This window comes from Aphelocoma coerulescens, chromosome 10 (genome assembly GCF_041296385.1).
Source record: "Aphelocoma coerulescens isolate FSJ_1873_10779 chromosome 10, UR_Acoe_1.0, whole genome shotgun sequence".
NCBI lineage: Eukaryota > Metazoa > Chordata > Aves > Passeriformes > Corvidae > Aphelocoma > Aphelocoma coerulescens.
The window spans coordinates 5110225-5128895 of NC_091024.1; the positions used below are offsets into that span (position 1 = coordinate 5110225).

General features: G+C 43.7%; 1 protein-coding gene across 2 annotated transcripts in view; it reads right to left on the reverse strand.

Annotated features, from left to right (window-relative positions):
* Window positions 1-9632: 9632 nt before the first annotated feature.
* Window positions 9633-18671, reverse strand: part of MINAR1 (membrane integral NOTCH2 associated receptor 1) — a 61071-nt gene continuing 52032 nt past the window's right edge. For both annotated transcript variants that reach the window (XM_069025839.1, XM_069025840.1), the window contains exons 3-4: window positions 16978-17232; window positions 9633-13428 (exon numbers count right to left, since the gene is read on the reverse strand). In XM_069025839.1, the coding sequence (XP_068881940.1) occupies window positions 13231-13428; window positions 16978-17232 (453 nt within the window). In that variant the 3' untranslated portion in view covers window positions 9633-13230. The remainder of the gene's footprint in view (window positions 13429-16977; window positions 17233-18671) is intronic.

The window sequence follows — 18671 nt, forward strand, 5'->3', positions numbered from 1 at the left end:
TTCATTTGGGCTTGTAAGATGAGTCTTTGAAGGGCAGTCCAGGGCAGGTGAGCTACTTGTGTCTGATGTAGGTATGATGGAGGAGATATCCAGACAGAAACTAACTTTGTTTCATTAATTTCGACATGTTCCGTCGAAATCCCTCATTTGAAGTGCTGAAAATAAGCCTGCAGATGGGGAGCCACAGATCCTCTGCCTTGGCCCAGCTCCAGCTAGGGCAATTACATGCTGTCTGTCTGAATCCCCTCGTATGGCTTCAAATGGAAAAATCATTCTCCACTTTTCCCCCTGAAATACTGCAATGTAGTGCAGCAGTTGCAGAGGGGCAACTGAGCAGTATCTGCAGTTCAGCAGTGGTGGGAATAGTCTCTTATGGACTAAATAAAGGCTGAATTCCTTCAGTAACCACCACAGCTCCCCTGGAGAAGATTTTTGTGCTTCAAGGCACAGCTCCTGGCCCATGAGAGCTTCCAGATAGCTCAAAATGTGCATAGACAGGGCTGGTGGAAAGGTTAGTGCAGAGATACCCCCTATACCACACAATTTTGGGGAAAATCAATCTCCAGCTCTGCCACAATGAAACCTGACTGCAGAAGGTCACCTTTCCACTTCATTGTAGTCAATGGTGTGGCTCTGCTGTCAGTCACCTGCGACATCCTCTCCACAGCAACTGCTCCAAAATCCTTTAAGATCTACACACAAACTCGAGCTCAGAGATTGACCATCTCCCGCCTTCAGAATGAATTTGTCTTTCCTTGGTTGAAGTAAATCACACACTACGTTTTTACATAGAGTAACTTTGTAAGCAGCATGAAAAGAGATGAAGGAAGCTGTGATCAAAGCCTCCGGTAAGTCTACAGTCACTGAGGGCATCTAACAACATGCCAGATTTTGCTCTTGTTCTAAAGTGTTCTTCAGAAGCTGCATTTTCGTTTGATCACATATTTAAGTAAATCAGATCACTGCAGCAGCAGAACTTTCACTGGAAGAATTTTATTCTCTCCTACCAGTTACAATGTATGGCAAACTAACAGGAGTAGGAAAGTCAACCCACTGTTACTGGGGGAAGACTTGAATAAAACAAAATTCAGACAGAAAGGCTGGGCAGCTTCATAGGCTGACAACATGTGGGGAAATCTCTTCCTTGGTTAATGCATTTCAGGTCTCACAGTGACTACTATATTTTTACTACAAGGAAGCTGCATCCAAACAAGAAGAGAGGTGGGACACTTTGGACATCAAGTGACATCTCTCATGTCCTGTCCTTTGCTGGACTGCTTCTTGCTCTACACTGCCATATTGTTCCACAACACAAAAATGGTCGCATGTCCCTTCTTTGCAGTGTTTCTGAATGGTTATATTTTATCTGCACCTTTTCTGAAACATAAAGAGTTCCTGTAACCTTGGCATTTTACATCCTTGAAGAGTTTTAGCAATATCACCTCAGCTTCCTGCAAACATCAACATAATAAACACATCTCATTGATCTCATCAGACAAGCCAAATACTGAATAAACGCAGGCACTAGATTATCCTCTTATTCCTAAAGGTTTGTAGAGGAATTTTTCCAGATTAGAGGTACATGATGATAAAATCATAAATGCAATGCTGTCCTTTACTTGATCTAAACATAGCTCTTCAGTTCCCAGGAGGTTCTTTCCCTTCCAGGAATCTGGTTTACCTAAAAAGTTCATTTGTACAGAGGGAAAAATAATTCTTGTGTAGTAGTTTGTCGTAGAATAAGGTTAAATCTCATTCCCTGGCTATTTTTTGTTATTTTTATGGAATAGGAGAAATGCCTGCAGTGAAAGTAAGATGAAAAGCTCCAAATGTATTACTCACTTAAAGGGTGAAAAACATGCAAAGAACAATTTCTTTCCAAGAGTTTCAGTTCATACTAATCTTCTAGGAAAGGAGCATGACAAGCTTTTGCTAAGTATGGCATCAAAGCAGAGCTCAGGAATGCTCAGGACATTTTCAGTTGCAGGCCCTGGTAGAAGATACATCTTTATTTCCAGGCATCATCTCCCACGTCTGGCTGATGAAGCATTGCTGGGGAACTCCTGAGAACTGAAGAAACTGATTTGGGAACAGGATGTACCAATACATTACAATGCAGCCTTCTACAAATGGGTGTCCGACCATTTTTGTTGATCCTAGAAAAAGATTAGAATAGGTAATGAAATTATGAAATGATTAGAAATGAAAAACTTTGAGACTAAATGTGTGCAAGCTCAAGACACAGACAAATAGTTACAAAACTGCTCTCCCAGGGAACATAGCACCATCAGCAACAAATATGGTGCTTGTCTGTATTTATATTCCAAACAGTTTTGTTTCCCATAAATCATTTGTTCTGCATTTGCCTGGGTTTTGTCCTTCTGGATTTTTGTTGTTGGTTTTTGGTTTTTTTTCTGAAATAAATCATATCCATTAACACACAATGGCATGGGACACGTTCCCATACACAGGCAGGAGTGTTCCTCTCAGATCTGTCCAGATACCCCACTCTCGGGACATTTTGAGTTGTGTGACAGCGACATTCTCACAGCACAGTCATCAACTCAGATGCAAAGGAGCTGATTTCCTCAACAAATGCTGTGTCTGCAGATGGAGCTGGCTGGTCCATGGCTAGGGAAGAAGAACACGAGCTACAGTGAATGCCCTGGGAGCACAGGGTGTTGAGCAGAGGGGACTGAAGCTGTAAGGAAAGGATGATGCCCAGCAGCTGAATCCAAGGACAGTCTCTGCCAGCTGAGTGCTGGCCCCCATGGCACTGAGTGAGGTTAAACTGCAGGGCCTGGTGGGTGAGGTGCTGCCTCTTCAGAAAACCTGGGAAGTAGGACTTGCCATTGAAAAGGTGTTGATTTTCCTGTTGTAATCTATTTCTTCCAGAAAATAAAGCAGTTTGGACTCTCTCTTACTTGAGAATAAAATTTTGAAAAAACTCTCCCCTTTATTTGAAAAGACACGGGGGGAAAAATAAATACAGCTGAAAATACTACTAGAAAAATATTGGGGGTAGAAATGGGAAAGGTTACTCAAGTCATGCTTTAATAAAAAGAGCTGCAGCTCTCGACATGCTTATACAGCTCAGCTCAGCAAAACACTGCAATTCACCAAATTTTCTTTTGTCAAAGCTGGGGCAGGTGCTCAGCTGCTGTGAGTTGAGGTTTCCCATCTCTCCACCCAAGGCTGCAGGTCCTCTGCTGAACTCCTCTCCTGCTTTACAGTGACCTAACCCCTCCAGAGCCAGGAGGCCACCAAGAGCAGCAAGTGGACAGGCAACCTTCAAAACCACTGCTTGTTCTCTCATCTCTTGCTTTGAACCCAAATTTCAGGTGGGCAGCAGCCAGGGCAGAGAGGAACAGGGGACAGTTGCTGCAAGGACAAACCCTGCTGCGGTGTGTAGGACAGAGCAAACTGATGCATCCCACCTCACCAGCATGAACATGAGCTCCTGCAAGGAAGATGACAGGGGAAAAAGCATCCAAGCTCTTTTTTTAAATCGTCTTTCATTTTTCTGAATTTTGTTCTCCTCTATTTCAGGTAGCTGATTGAGGACTTTTCCCCTTTACCCACAGCTGGAAATAAGAAACCCACGAGGAAAACTCTCATTGCCAATAAATGGCACAAAAACTTCCCCAGCTGGGGACCTGCCAGGGCAGGAGGATTACAGTAACCAGCATCAGCAGATTTGCATATTCAAAGACTGTAATTGAGGAATAAGCAGTAATGCCATTATGCAAATCCCCGGGCTCTGAGTGGCCGAAGCCAGAGCTCGGCTTACACATCCTTACCAAAATAAACCCACGGCGCCGAGGAGGCAGCGCGGGGGCAAGCACAGCCAGGGAGCAGGGATTGCTGAACGGCAGGAAAAGGCACCGTAATTCATCAGTAACTAACTGTGCTCAGCCCTGAACTCCGGCAGCTGAGCCACCTCCTGCCCCCCTCAATATCAGGTGTATTTGAGCTCACAGTGCTCTTCTGGGTCCATGGTGAGTTAGAGGGCAAAATTATGGCCTGCAACAGGCGAAAGGCCATAGAAGTATATCAATAAAACAACATCCTTTCATGTGCTACTGATGAGCTAAGCAGCCAGTATCATGGTTCCTTTCTTATTTTTTTCTTAACCCTTTTCCACCTCCTCATCAGCAGAATTGGATCTGAAGAAGTGTATTTCATCTGGAGGATAAATCTTCAACTCCACTTGTGAACTTGTTCTTCGAGGTCAGCAAAGGTTATGGAGAAATGAGTAGCTCAATTGGCACATTTAAAAACAACCAATAATTACAGGAACTTTTTTTCTTTTACTTAAAACACCTGAAATAGAGCCATGCTTTCAGAAGGATTCTGTTCAGGTCTGTCACACATTATTTTCCACAATACATGGCTGACTCTGCCCCAGCAGCTCACTTCACCTTGATTCATGAATAACTATCCCTCACTTCCTACTGTAAATACAATTGTAAACATATGGGAGAGAATTTATAGTGAATTAGGGTTGTACATTATCACTGTGATTAGCTGCATTTGTTACCCAGCAGATGTCTGGGTAATAAAAATCCCCCTTGAGTACAGTATCCTGGAGTTTCCCAATTCCTTGATAACTGGTCCAAGAATTTCTCAGTCCTGCTGTGCTCTGATCCTGGTAGCCCAGAGCAGATGCTCACTGTCTGCCCATCTTCTGCAGCACTAATCCCACTCTCCCTATGCTCCCCATGCTCCCAGCAGGGCATCACGCTTCCCCTGCTTTTCTCTCTCATGTTATCTTCCCCAAAAAGCTTTCCCAGTGACATTCATCATTCTCACAATACAGAAACACTTTGACAAGCTGAGCCAAACACCTCCCTGGTGTCGTATCACTGATTACCACCAGAGTTACAAATCTGATGACTGATCTGGCTGTAACTATCTACGATAGTGGCAACACCATCATAAGCATCAAGGTGGTGCTTGTAAGATTTCTCAGCCCCTGTTTGGCCCCTCTCTTCCTGGGCATCTCATGACCCCACAGCAAGGGACAAGCTCTATTCCAAGAAAATGCCTGGAGAGAGACACAGTGAGTAACTGGCATGAAACCAAAGCCCACAGAGATCAAGCAACTAGTCCCAAAACTTGGAAGACATACGGTACTGCCTTGAGAGCTTTCACATGAAATTAGCTTTCCCACTGCGCTTTTTCCACCCCACAGATGCCTTGCTTTTGGCAGCTCACCTCTTCCAGCAGAGAAAAAAAAGTGTCACTGCCCCCCAGCCCTCCCCCACAATGGCTCCTGTCCCCAGAGGCTACGACAAGGTAAATGGATATTTTTGTCCTCCACCAGAGCTTTGCAGGCTGCTGCCACTGATCCCTTTGCCAAGCGATCGTCGGACGTGAGCCCAGGGTCTGTTGTGGTTGGAGCCACTTTTGGGACCAGTGGGCTCATGCATAGCCTGACTTGGACATACCCAGACATTTGGCGGCCCTGGAGCTCCAGTCCACCTCAGCTCCTCAGCACTTCATACTTTTGAGTCCCAAGGGATCAGCTTTTTACCTCTAGCAGCAGTGATCTTGCACGTATCACATCCCAAACATCAGGCAATCGCTCCAGATCACAAGCATGGAGCTTTCTTCCGGCTGTCAGACAAAGCTTTGAAGAAGTAAACAGGTGCTGTCAGATACTTCTAAATTCCTGTCTCAGCATCCTGAAAATATTTCTCCAACCTCTTTTCTCCAACTATCACATGAGCAAGCCCTCATCATCGGTCACTTGTCTTTTGTTATGTCTTCAACCTTGAATACCAGATTAGTAACTACCTTTAAACTGGTAAAAAGACTACAAATACTAATTCATCCTTCTAGCAGAAAGTGGCTTTTTTACAGAGTAGGAAAATGAACATTTAAATGTAAGTAATGTCAATTAACTTATTATTTACTGAGCAGTTATTGTTCACTGACTCCAAAACAGCAGGAGGTGTAACCCTCAGGGTAACACTAACATCCAGTTCAGTCTCTCCAGATCAGAATAATGGCTAAAAGGCCCATTTTTAATGCACTGCATTCATAGACATCTGCTTTTGAAACCTGGAACTAAGACCCATGCAAAGGAGCAGAAACCCAACTGAACCAACTCACAGGGCCAAAATTTTCAAGAGTTAATTGCATAAACAAAAATGTATAAAAAATACATATTTGTGTGTTGTGCATGTACCATTTTTTTACTTTTACCTGGCAAACTCTTCAAGGCAGGACTGTTTCAAGGAATTAAGAGCTGTAAGGTAAGGAAAACACAAGCCCTGCTTTATTGAACAGCCATTAGCCATACTTAGAAACTGCACCATAACATTAATTTTGCAGCTACAAGATATTGGCCTTGAACAGAATTAATGTATATGCACATATTTGCTGCACAGTCATAAATTTTACTAATGCAATTTTGTGAGCCTCTTAAACGGCAACCATTGCAAAAAAAAAAAAAAAATTAGTAACAGGAAAAGCAGGGTAAAGTTCAACAGCAATACTTCATTACCATGACAAGCAAAGAAGATAAACGACTCAGCTTCTTTGGTTCTCTCCTCTCCCCCCACACTACATGAGGAAAAACACGCTGCACAACATGGATCTCTGTTATTGTTGGAAGTGTGGCTGTCTAGCAGGGCAGCAGATCAAGAGGATTTTTCAATGAGGAGATACATCTGTCACTAAAGCAGAGTTTACAGCAAAGCTTTTCAAAAGGGACCAGATTCCACATGATTTCCAGGGACAGGCAAAATAATTAGCATTTCTCTAGTCCCTCTTTTCCCCCTCTTCCAGGGGGACACCTGCTGTTGTGGACACAGTCTGGAGCCTCACCACGTGCTGGGGGACAACATACAGACAGCACATGCTGCACACAGGCTCAAAATGAGCAAGGAAAACAGAGCAATTCTGCTGCAAATAGCAGGATTTTACATTTTTATTAGAGAACCAGCAATCAGAACTGCGTGCTCCTACCTGAGGAGATCACCCATATATTTCCATCTTTAATAAATGAAATCAGTTTTCAGCCCTCTGGCTGCAGAGACTGGCAGGAAATGTGGCTTTCACAAAGCCCAACAAAAAAGTAAATGGGACTTGTTTTTGTAGCCCTGCCATTTCCAGGGTGCTCTCATGATGTTTTGGGGGTGATGAGAGGAGGGGCCAGGTCACATTCTCGTAAGAGCTGCCAGCCTCTCCAGTGGGACAAGGAGATCACAGACCTTGGGATTTTTTTCTTTAGCTGAGGCCAAAGCATCAATGTCTGGCAGAAAATTCCCTCTTTTTACTGAGGAAATCTGGTACTTTGAGAAAAGGCAAGATCTGAGCCTTCACTGTATGTCCAGAGACCTGCTTTAGTGCCTCAGAGGAATATCCCAAAATCCACAGATCCAGGGTGCAGGAGGGCAGGGAGAAGCAGGACTGGAGATGGGTAATTGCTGCCACAATGCTCTTAATTTCTAAAAGCCTCCAGCCTCAGCAGCAACTGTGTCTCCAGACACCCACCATTTCCTCAACCCTATACTGGGTTAAGCCTTGTGGAAAACTCCTCTGGTCCAGAGAGCACTTTGCTCATCTCCTCACATCCTCTGCTGCTCCACCAGGACCAGCAGTGCCTTGTGGTGCTGTGCACAGTCCAAGCACAGCTGCTTTCATGTGCTGGGCTCATCCAAGACCACGATCCAGTCTCCCTTGCAAATCTCAGTCTGCTGCAGTTGGGAAGGTATGGATGTACAGCTGCTTCTGGAAGAGCTTCATGCCTCTCCTACACATAGTTTGTACTGTATCAAAGAACATAAATAAAACCATAGGGAACTTACTCACCGGAGGAGTTTGGCTGCTGACAGCCCACTTCTTCTTTGTTGGAAGATTTTGTTCCAGTATCTAAGTGAATGTTGTAGATTTATGTAACAGCCTGCAAGATATCAAGTGATCCAGTGTCTCAGAAGTCATCCAAAGTAGCCAAGTTTGCCGGAGAACCACCAGCAGAGCAGCACTTTACGAGACAGAGTGTTCTTTCCTGAAAAGATAGCAAAGAAAAAATGAAATTTAAAAAATTACCTCATCTCCATAATTATTTCCCCAGGTGCTTGTCTCTTCCCAAAGTGCACACCAACACAACTGACCTTTCCTTTCAGAAGGAGCACACTGCTATGGACAGGGCACTGCCTACTTTCCTTTCTTCTGTTTGCAGGTGCAATGGAATGGAGACACAGGAGCACCTCAAAAGGAAGTATATGGCCCTGAGATCCAATATTCTGCTTGTGACTTGTTTGTGCAACAGGCAGAGCCATTCACCAGAGCTAGATATGAAATCAAGGATTTATTCAACCAGGACAATCGACTGCTCTGATACATTCAAAGCAGCCCCGAGCTCGTGGGGCTGGGGCTTGGTTGGCAATACAACATTGTGTGTAGGAGTTTTCTTCTACCTTGAGACTCAGTGACTCCATCCAGCAGACAGAAACCTGGCAGCTGCTCCATCTTCCAGCACAGCAATGACCCAGATGAGATCTATATATCCAATATACACAGCTTCATGACTGAGGAATGCTGTGCCAGAGTGCTTAGGATTTTTTGGCATAAGCCTGGTCCCACTTAGCATTTTTATGAATGTTCCTGCTCCTGGATTCCAAGTAAAAATCGAAATGGCACTCCTACTTGTAAGCTTCTGGACTTGATGGGTACCAGAGAAAAACCTGACATTGATGCAAACCCATGATAAACCATTGGTGCAAATGAATGCAAAACAATCTCCCAAACTGAAACCAACACCAAATTGTGACTGACAATCCCTCCACGGGGACCTGTGGTGGTTTGCAGCCTGACTCGCAACATGTGAGCACCCAAGGCTGGAGCTGGCAGTCTGGCCCTGCAGAGAGCACTCAGAACTCCCCATCCTGTCCAGAACTGCTAAAGCAATGCATTGAAGGTGCTTGTGCAGCAGAGAGGAGCAAATCAAGGTCTCAAATACTGTGTTTTCAAGTCACTGCTCATTGTTTATGTGTCTTCTTCCACAGCTGCCCTCTGTAACCTCCAGCAGTGGTAGGCTCAGCTCTACCTGTGTTTCAATACCTGTAATTTTAAGACAACCTGCTTTGGCAATTAACAACTCACAAGCAGCAAATTAAATTCATACAGGGACCCTAAGCAAACTGACTGCCTGTTCACAGGTGATTATAAGCACTTATCTGTAGTACTGACATAAAAGGGGCAGTGGTTGCATAAACATGTAAGTTAAACAGGTACCAAAATATTAGTCATAAAACAGTTGATATGGCAAAACTCAGTCATGAAATAACCTATAAAATGAAATACTATGATTAGTGTCAAGAGCTAATCTTCCAGAAGCCCAAACAATGTGATGCAAAGGAGCTCTTAAAAGAAACCAAACAAACTCATTTTTCATTATCTTCTGCCATCTTATTATTTCACAAGTTAGAAATCCATTAGCAATTCTGCCAAGAACTGGATAGGCTGTTAGATAACTTAGTTATCTAACACTGAGACACTCACATCCCATGGCTATCTTGATGTCCCTAAGAAAAAAAACAACTGGAAAAGCAGTGGAGTAATAAATTATTATAACTGTTTCATTAAAACTTAGGACACTGTAATTTCAAGTTTATTTGGTGTTATATTTAAATGAACCAAAAGGCAACATTGTACAGTAACATTATAAAATAAAATTATTACATAGTACATTAACCAAAGCCCCATTTAAAAAAAAAAAAAATCCTAAAAAGTCATTTGGGGACATATCCTACTCTTGCTCTTCTGCACACATGATTTATTAAGCTCATTTAAAGCAGCACTCTTTTTTTAGGAAAAGCAAATGGGATTTGCCCCCAAAATGGAGTATCTTTTCTTATAGTTCTTGCAGTTTCATTTTATCGTGTGTAATATATCAAGTTTATAAGGCATAAATACGAAAAACAGTTCAATATGCTCATCATAATTTTAATTAAGTAATACAATCTAGGACACTTTTTCAATCACACCAAGGATTACAATGTACCTATAGCTTTAGTTTCTCTTTTTTTTTTTTTATACAAAAGTCTATCATATAGTATACAGCGTATTCTAGTTGGTAACTGGTTCACAAGGTGGATCACAATATTCTTGCAGGTTAATATGTCAGGATTTCACCTAGTGTGTACACTCTGTGCAGGCTTCCTCCTTCCCTGGCTGCTCTCCTCCAGCAGCAGCATCCCATCACTCCATCTCCTTGCCTATTTAAGAAGGGCTCTGTGCCAGATGCAAATCCCACTGGGAATGGCTTGGGATACACATCCCAGTGGTGCCAAGGAGCTGCCAGAGGCAGCCAGGGAGGGGAGGAGACAGCAAGGTAGCAGCTCACAGAGGTGTTTGTGGAGCAGGGAGTCAGGCTCTGCTCTCCAAGCTCCCCTCAGGCTCCTGGCACCATGGAAATGCTTCCAGAGACTGCAGGAGCCAAATCGAGCCCCAGGAGGGAATTCATGACAAACCACAGTCTGGTGTGCAAGGAAACTACTGACCAATGGAGTGGGTGCCACTGGCTGCTTGTGCAAAGTAAGGTTGGGCAAAAGCACCTCAATAAATTAGGAGCAGCATGGATGTTTGGGATGCTGAGTGCTTGGGTTGGGCCAGCTTCACGTCACCCACAGCTCCATAACCTGCAAAAGCCTTCCCAGGATTCTGGGCATCTCTAATGCAAAGACTCATCTGGTGCTAGCTGGATGAGTTGCACAGACAAACCCTGTGATCAGCAGCACCTCCCACACCCTTCTCCTATCTCCCCTAAGGCTGGTATTTTCTAAAATCAGATTACTGAAATGCCCTGGAGAAAGTGCTGATTTGGGGCTGGGGGCAGCAGGGCCAGACCATTCACAGTAGTGCAAGAGGGCTTGGTGAAGGCAGGGGGTCTGTCCCCACTCATCCTGCCCCTCCAAGGGTCTTGTCACTGCTTGGTGTGGGCAGATGGGGGATTGACACTGTGCCCCCACACTGCTCCCTCCAACAGCAGCCCGTGCTGCTGTCACCAGCCAAGGAGGGGTGTCAAGAGGGCTTTCTGACGTTACCTGAAATAGGAATAGGTTTTTCTACATATACAGTCAACCTAAATTGGGCAGGAGGTAAACTGCAGAGCAGTGTCCTCCAGAGTGTTTTTCACATGTCTAATATTAGATATCTTGCTGGCAGCTCTGAGTTGTCCCCAGAGGTTTTCTCTACCTGTCTATATTTACTACGGATGGATCCTGAGCTCCTGTACTCAGGTGCTCTGAATCACACCATAATCAAAGGCAGCCTAAAATAGACAGTGTGAATTGCTCCCTCCCTGCTGTGACTCCATCCTCCAGCATCTGGGAGGAAAGAGAAATTATCTTAGTATAAAGAATGGGCCAAAGCCACAGAATTTGGGTCAGGATTCAGGCCAGGCAGGCACAGATTTTGTCTGTGGGCCTATTCTTGTTCTCTCTTTGCTGATGGGACATCCAACCCTGTGCTCACGCTTATTTTTCTGATAGATCAACAGTCCCAGGGATCACCTATCCCTAAATAAAGCACAGCACATGAGCAGCACACAAACAGCTCTCCAGCTGCAGGAAAGAACTGACACACATCTAAAGTCACAACAAAGCCTTCGCCTCCCACACACCCTTCCCTCAATACTTTTTTTAAACCAGCCAGAAACAAACAGTGAGTGCAGCACATCCCAGAGAGCCAGAGGAAGGAGCATCCAATCCTTTCTTAGCTGCTGTGTCATTGTGTAGGGAAGCTGCTTCTGAAGAAACCAAATTACCTTACATAAAGAGCATTCACTAAAAGAATCTCCTTTCCCTTAGAGGACCAGCAAGATCACATTATTTCCTGAAAATACTTTTTTTGTCTTTTTTTCCTAAACTTGACAGAAGAGTAATACTGTCTGGGTTTTTGCTTTCACTAACCATGACAGGCAATTTCTGTCCTACCTTGAGAATTCCATCGAACCTGCTATTTGCATTTGGGATAAAGCATCAAATGGACATTTCCAATGGGATACAGACTGCTTGCTGCCCAGTAGATTCAACCATCATTCTTAAGTACATTAGCAAGAGGGAAGCAAAAGATCTCCCTGTGCTGGATGCATTGCATCAGCAGCAAGTTTCTACCAGTGCTGAGAAATTGTGCCCTTAATATAAGTGCTCAGTAACCACCAGCCCTGCTGCTTGAGGAGCACTCGGAGCTGTATAGAAGGCTTGTGGGAAAAGAAGCTCCATTAGTACCCATTATGCCGTGATTTATGTTATGGGCTTAAAATAGCAAAAAATTACACAGTTCTATTTAACCTACAGTCTAAAAAAAGGCACAAAGACTTTGTGAGAAAAAAAAAAAATTGTAACTGTTCAGATTACATTTCCAAGAACTTTAACAGAGCGTTGCTTTGATTTGCCAGCTTTGCTTGCTGGCAGGAGTGAAATTGAGACAACTTCACTGTCTGCAGAGGTAAGGAATACCCTTTTGGCAAGGCAAGTTTGCCAGCTCTATGCAAATGTTATTTAACAGAAGTAACTAAAACCTCTTGTGATTGCTTTAAAACATAACCTTTTTGGTCTGCAGCACATTGCACTTAGATCTAAGTACTCAGTGATGATAGAGTGGGTCTCAGGGCAAGACCAAATACAAAGAGCCCTTTTTAATCTGAACATAGGAATGAACTCTGTTCACAGCTACACAGTCTGCTTTCAAACAAATGATCATGAAATACATAAATACTATAAAATAAATACAATACATTCAGAGTTTTCTACATTGTAGAGAGCTGTTAAGACTTCCCTAGCTCCCCGATGTAATGCATATAGAACATTCCCTTCTATACAGTGCTACCTCCATGTACCCACACTTCATTTAAATGCAACATAGCTCAGACAACCTTCCTCTTTTGCCTGGATTCTCATCAGTCTCTGATTCTGTAAAACATTATATCATTTCTTTAGGAAAAAAAAAAAAAATATTGCACTCTTAAAAATGCATAAAAATTGAACCGAGTTCCCATTAACTTCACCACAAAGTCTGTTATTTAAAATAGGACTTTTCCAAAAATGTCCCTCTAGCTGTTCTGCGTTCTGCCTTCATTTACAGCATTCTCCACCAGGATATCCTCAGAACACTGCTCCTCAGCGAATTCCTTACAGTTTTGCCAGCAGACATTTGACACACAGCGTGAGCTATCCGAGACACAGGTGGCTGGGAGTCACAGGTCTGTGGCCAGGTTCAGGATTTCATTGTACAAATGGGAACCACAATGACCAGGATAACCGTACAGGCGGCCGCTGCGATCAGGGCAGCGATCTTGCAAACCTTTGCTCTCCTGAACTCGGCTTCTTTCCGCTTCAACAAGGAATCATAGCCAGGAGTATAAATGTCTTCCATCCAGTACTCTAAGTTGTTTGGGTTTAAAGATTCTTGAGTCTAAAAATTAGAAGGAAACAGTTGTTAGTTGCCTGGGGTCTGCCATTAGTAACGTAAATAAACAAAGCAGATGTGCCTGAAGGCCTCCCAGCTGCACCTGGATCTGCTGTCAGGATAAAGTGGGTTATTGCCACTTCTCGCACCCCTTCATCTCCTGGTCCCAATTCCATAAAGCTGACGAAAGTGGTAAGAAAATACTGCAAAAAATAGACTCCTGCAACAGTAAGATTCTGCTCCAAAATCCCTCACGTACCTCTGATTTACCAGAAACTTCATCACCTTGGATGGCATTTAAATAAGATCTCTTTAATCTGCTTGACAGCAGAGATGTCAGCAAGTGCTGGCCTGTTACTGTTAATAATTTTTAAATTATTAAAGCTCAGCTGATGGGAAAGGCTCTTAATATATGCTCCTCATGCACTACATTTTATAAATCTAACCCTAATTTTGGTACCATGACTTGCTTGCAGGGCATGATTATCCAGCCCATCCAGCACCCAGTCCTTCTGCAGGGGCAATTTGCAGACCCCCTCCCCTCTGGAATGGCAATGCCTGGGGACCCAGGCAACCTGCAGAACTTTATCAGTATTTCCACTATTTATTTATTTTAATTTATTTATTTATTATTTCTCACAGCTTTTTATTCCTAAGTATTTATGACTTCTTAAAGCTTTCCATTTCAACCTTGCTTGTTTTTTTCCCCTTTAACTTCTGTGTTAGAGGAAAATGGGGGGAAAACTGGGGAAACCCAAACACTACATATTATATTGAACTTATCAGCAGACAGGAATAAAGCAAAAAGAACATTTTGAAAAATGACAGCATTTCCCCAAAGCTGTCTCCTTCATCTGGGGCTCCAAAAGTCTAGTTCTTTAAAAAAATGAAAAAAAAATCCACATAAAAATATTACAGTGAGAATACCCTAACACACACTATTTCAGTCCTTGTAAAAGTCCTGATCCAAAGCTTGCTGGACCCTGCAAAGAAATTCCAGCTGACTTGAGAGGGATTTGACTAAGCCTTTAATTGACTAATTCAGCTTTTGTGACCATGAGCTACTGGCTGAAACTTGGCTTTGCCTGATAGCAGCATTTGCTTTATGTACAGAACTACTAAAAGAAGTGAGTTTATGGCTATCTCAGAAATAAACAATGAAAATCGAGCAATGGTTTTATGATCATTTTATGGACAGCTGGACGATAGCATTAGGATGCTGAAACAGAGGCCATCAGCCACATCTGTGATTGTACCATTTGGGCTTTGAATTACCTGTTCCAGCCTTCTGAATAAAATAAGCAATCTCATCTCTAAAGGCATCAGAAAACAGCCTGACACTGTTTCATCCCAGTGGATCATCATACACAGAGCAAAGCAATGAATCTCACACACAGCCCACACCTGGGACAAGCTTTGGGCATGACTACTTTTGCAATTCTTTTTTTGGAGGAAAACCCAGCAGACTTGTCAGGCTCCAGGAGAAATTTTAAGTAAACAAAGGTAGAAAGTTCCCAAAGATAGGCATACTGTGCTTCAAGGAAATTGCAGTTTTGGACTCCTCTGCCTTGGCATTGACCTTTTAACTACTTCAGAAGGAAGATGCATTATTAAAAAGGCCCATTACTGTTAATCAGCTTCCTTTCCCATTTCATTGCCAGACGTAGGAATGTTCATTAAGGCATAATGTATTTACTTTCAGTTCTAATAAACTTAATCACTGGGAAAAAAAAACCCCACTCATCAGTCTGTGTCTATTTTTTAAGTTTGTCACTAAGCTCCATTATAAAGTCTAGACGTGGGCTTTGCGGGGTAGATGCAATTCTGACAGTCTTTTTGGAGGGAGAGAATCAAACCAGTAAACTTCTATCACCTTTATCCTAAAGATAAATGATGGCAATAAGCCGATTGCTCTGGTTTGCTCACAGCTATGCAGAGCTGCTTACAGAGAACAAAACAGCCCTACGAGGAGCAGATGGAGAACACTTCTCCCAGAGGGGTTTTGCTCCCAAATATCACCTCCCTTATTGGCTCACACAGCAGGTAAAGGATGCTTTGTGACTGCCTGCTGCAGAGGAACTTCTTCCAGCCTATTTCTACTCTAGCATACAGTCTGCCACGCCAGGGTTAGGAATTCAGTAAGCCCTCTAAAGCTTTTAAAACCCAAAAAGCAGCAGGGAGCTGAGGCAAGGTGCAGCCTGGTCCCTGTGCTGCCTGGTTTCTCTCCAATTGCACTTTAGGCACAGAAAGGAGCAGGGGCTGATGAGGACAGGGAAGTTTGCATGAGCCAAGCAAGGAGGTGAATCTGTTGTGCACAAATTCCTGCAGAAACACTCACGGGAGTTGCACTACAACACTGTGTGGGTGATGGTTTCAAATCAAATGAGCCAACTTGGGGTCCTGAGGCACAGCACCCTGATGCTTTCCTAGGGATTAGCCTGATGGGTTTGGAGCTGGCTTAGGTACCCTCAGCACCAAGCCACCGAGGGCTGGCATGGAGCACCAAGGTCTCAGACTCTTCCATGCCACTTTCCCTGGCAGACAAGCTGTGGAGACAAGCAGACTCCCTGCTTGAGCACAGCTGCACCCCACAGACTGCTGGCCACAGAGCCCAAAATACTTGAGGTCAGCACCAGACCCCCACACTGGTCCTACATTCTACTGTCAAAGTGCATATAAACAATACACAGTTATTTGCACATCAGTGTGGGTTTCATTGTGTGACACATTTGGATTTCAAGACCAAGAAATGCAACGTTTCTTTGGTCTTTACACATTTTGGATGTCATTCTTCAGGCTTCCTCTTTAAACCTCTGCTCGGTTACCTTCCTTCCTAAAAGATATGTTGTGACTATCAGACTACACAGGGTATCCAGTGTGGGTGCTCATTTTATGGCAGGTTTGTGATTTTGTCTTGGGAAAATGTAAATGCAAAATTTGAATTTGTCTCCTGTGCTTGTTGCACAAGAGCCTGCATGCTTACAAGCTGAACCAAAATGCAAACTAGACACACCATCAGCTGCCTGGCTGGTTTCCAACAGCCACTTCAAAGCTGCAACAGTGATATGTTTCAAAACCAGTCATGGTATTGAACATCTTCTGCAAGTATTTTATGTCTCATCTTCCTAGTAAAATGGAAAAAAATAAAACCTTAACACTGCAATTCCCTGTGAATAATTCAGAGAGAACAAACACAAAGGAAAAGGCAGCAGTTCCAGCTCCTGCACCACTCTGCCTTGCTGCAGTTAGGGACCAGTTCACCCCTGCACTTCCTTATTCTCTAACTCTTCTTTAGAGCTACTAAAGCCACAATGGCTTAGAAGACATCTCTCCATTGCAGAATTAGCTGGGAGCATCAACCTGTCAAGGATCACCATTCAGCAGTGAAACAGTCCCATTCTTCATTGTCCCTGGCCAGGATGGATAGGGATCAGCAAGATTAGAGACACAACAATTCACAGCTCTTTCCTGAGCTATCCAAGTCCCTTCTTAAATGCATATGCTGGCAACATCCTTTTGTAATCAAGCCATTCAAATTAAACAAATGGGACTCACTTGTAGATCCAAGGCTGCGATCTTGCCTTTATCCCCCGAATTCCTCGTGTATTCCTCTATGGTCCACGATGGCTGGGCACGTTTCACTTCAGCCAGCTCTGTCAACCTCATGTCTGTGTAGAGTGGGTTGCTTTTCATGTGTGACTTGAGTGATGCAGGGTAGGGATGAGGACTAAAGACTTGTTCAATCAAGAAAGCATCTTTTGGCTGTTTAGAGAGTCTATGTGGCTGTGGGATTTCATATTGCCTGTCTGCCTGCAATAGGGTTCAAAAGAATTTGAGAGAAAAAAACAAGACTATGAGGGAGTTAAACACAAAAGACAGAGCTATTCCTTTCAGAATCACCATATGATAAAAAATTTACCAGCTAAGCCAAAGGTTTTGGATGGCCTTAATCCACTTGCCCCCCTTCTTCCCACAGCCAAACCAAAGAGGTATTTTACAGACACAACTCCACATTCACTAGAACACAAACACAATGCTGATGCAGCAGAAGAAATTTAGGTTTTGTGCTGTTTACAGATCAAAAAACTATTCTGAACATGGCCCTGACATCCAGAGAAGCCCAACTGATCTGCAAAAGCTGAGAGACACAAGCAGGCTTCCGGGTTTCTGTTTCTGGATCAAATCCTAACATGAAGCAGTCTTGAGGGATACACCCAGCCTGACACTGCAGCACCCATGGTACCATCCAGTGTCAGCCACAGTCCATGGAAGGAGTCTGTAAGGGACTCCCAAAGTCAGAATGTCATCCTGAGCAGAGCAATCTACAGAAAAGCCAAGGTTTGGGCTTACTAAGGACGGCCTTCTTCCCCCTCTGCAGTCTAGCAATAACCCATGGTTTGTGGTTTCTTGTTCACCCAACCACACTTATTCCCATCAAATCTCTTCCTCTGTCTTCTCAACCTTCTCTGCCCTCACAGCCCACTGTAAGGAGGCACAGCATGCCTGCTGTGTGGTCACAATTGACAAGGGGCTGCAGGAGCCCCTCCCCAAACAGAAACAAGCACCCACCCTGTGCACTTTCAACAGAGCAGCACCCAGAGCCCTGCACAAGGGCAGCCAGGACAGCCATGGGGTCAGCGAAGGGGGCACTGGGCAGCTGCTGGGAGGATGGGCAGAGCTCTTCTGCCCAGCAAGACCAAGAGCACAGCTACGCTGTAGTTCCTCAACAGGGGGCTTAAGAGTCATTTGAATGACCATGAAAGTCAGACAGAGAGAACACAACTACAATGAGCCTCTCACGGTACACATACAAGGGCTCTTTTCCTTGAGGGATTTAAATCCATGAATCTATTTTGTTGGCTTCTAAATATGTACATACTTCTCTGATAAAAGCCATCACAATTCAAATCCAAAATATCCCTTCTAAAACAATCACTAGAGAATTTCAATTTTCCCCACACGCTTTTCACCAAGGTAATTACCAGGCCTCCTTATACTGCTACTGATGATGAAGAATACCATCATCTTCCCAACATGCCACCCACATTACCACCCTCCCTTTACAAAAAAGCAAAGCTTTTAAGGAGCCACTTGGCCATTTGCAGCTGCCAAGCAAGAACCTACAGGTACAAAATCACTCAATTATGGTAACAATATAGGCAGGCATAACATGGCAGGGCAAAGATTGTCATACCCCGAGGCTTGTGATAACTATGGAAGATATTCACAACCACATTATTTTTAAGCAT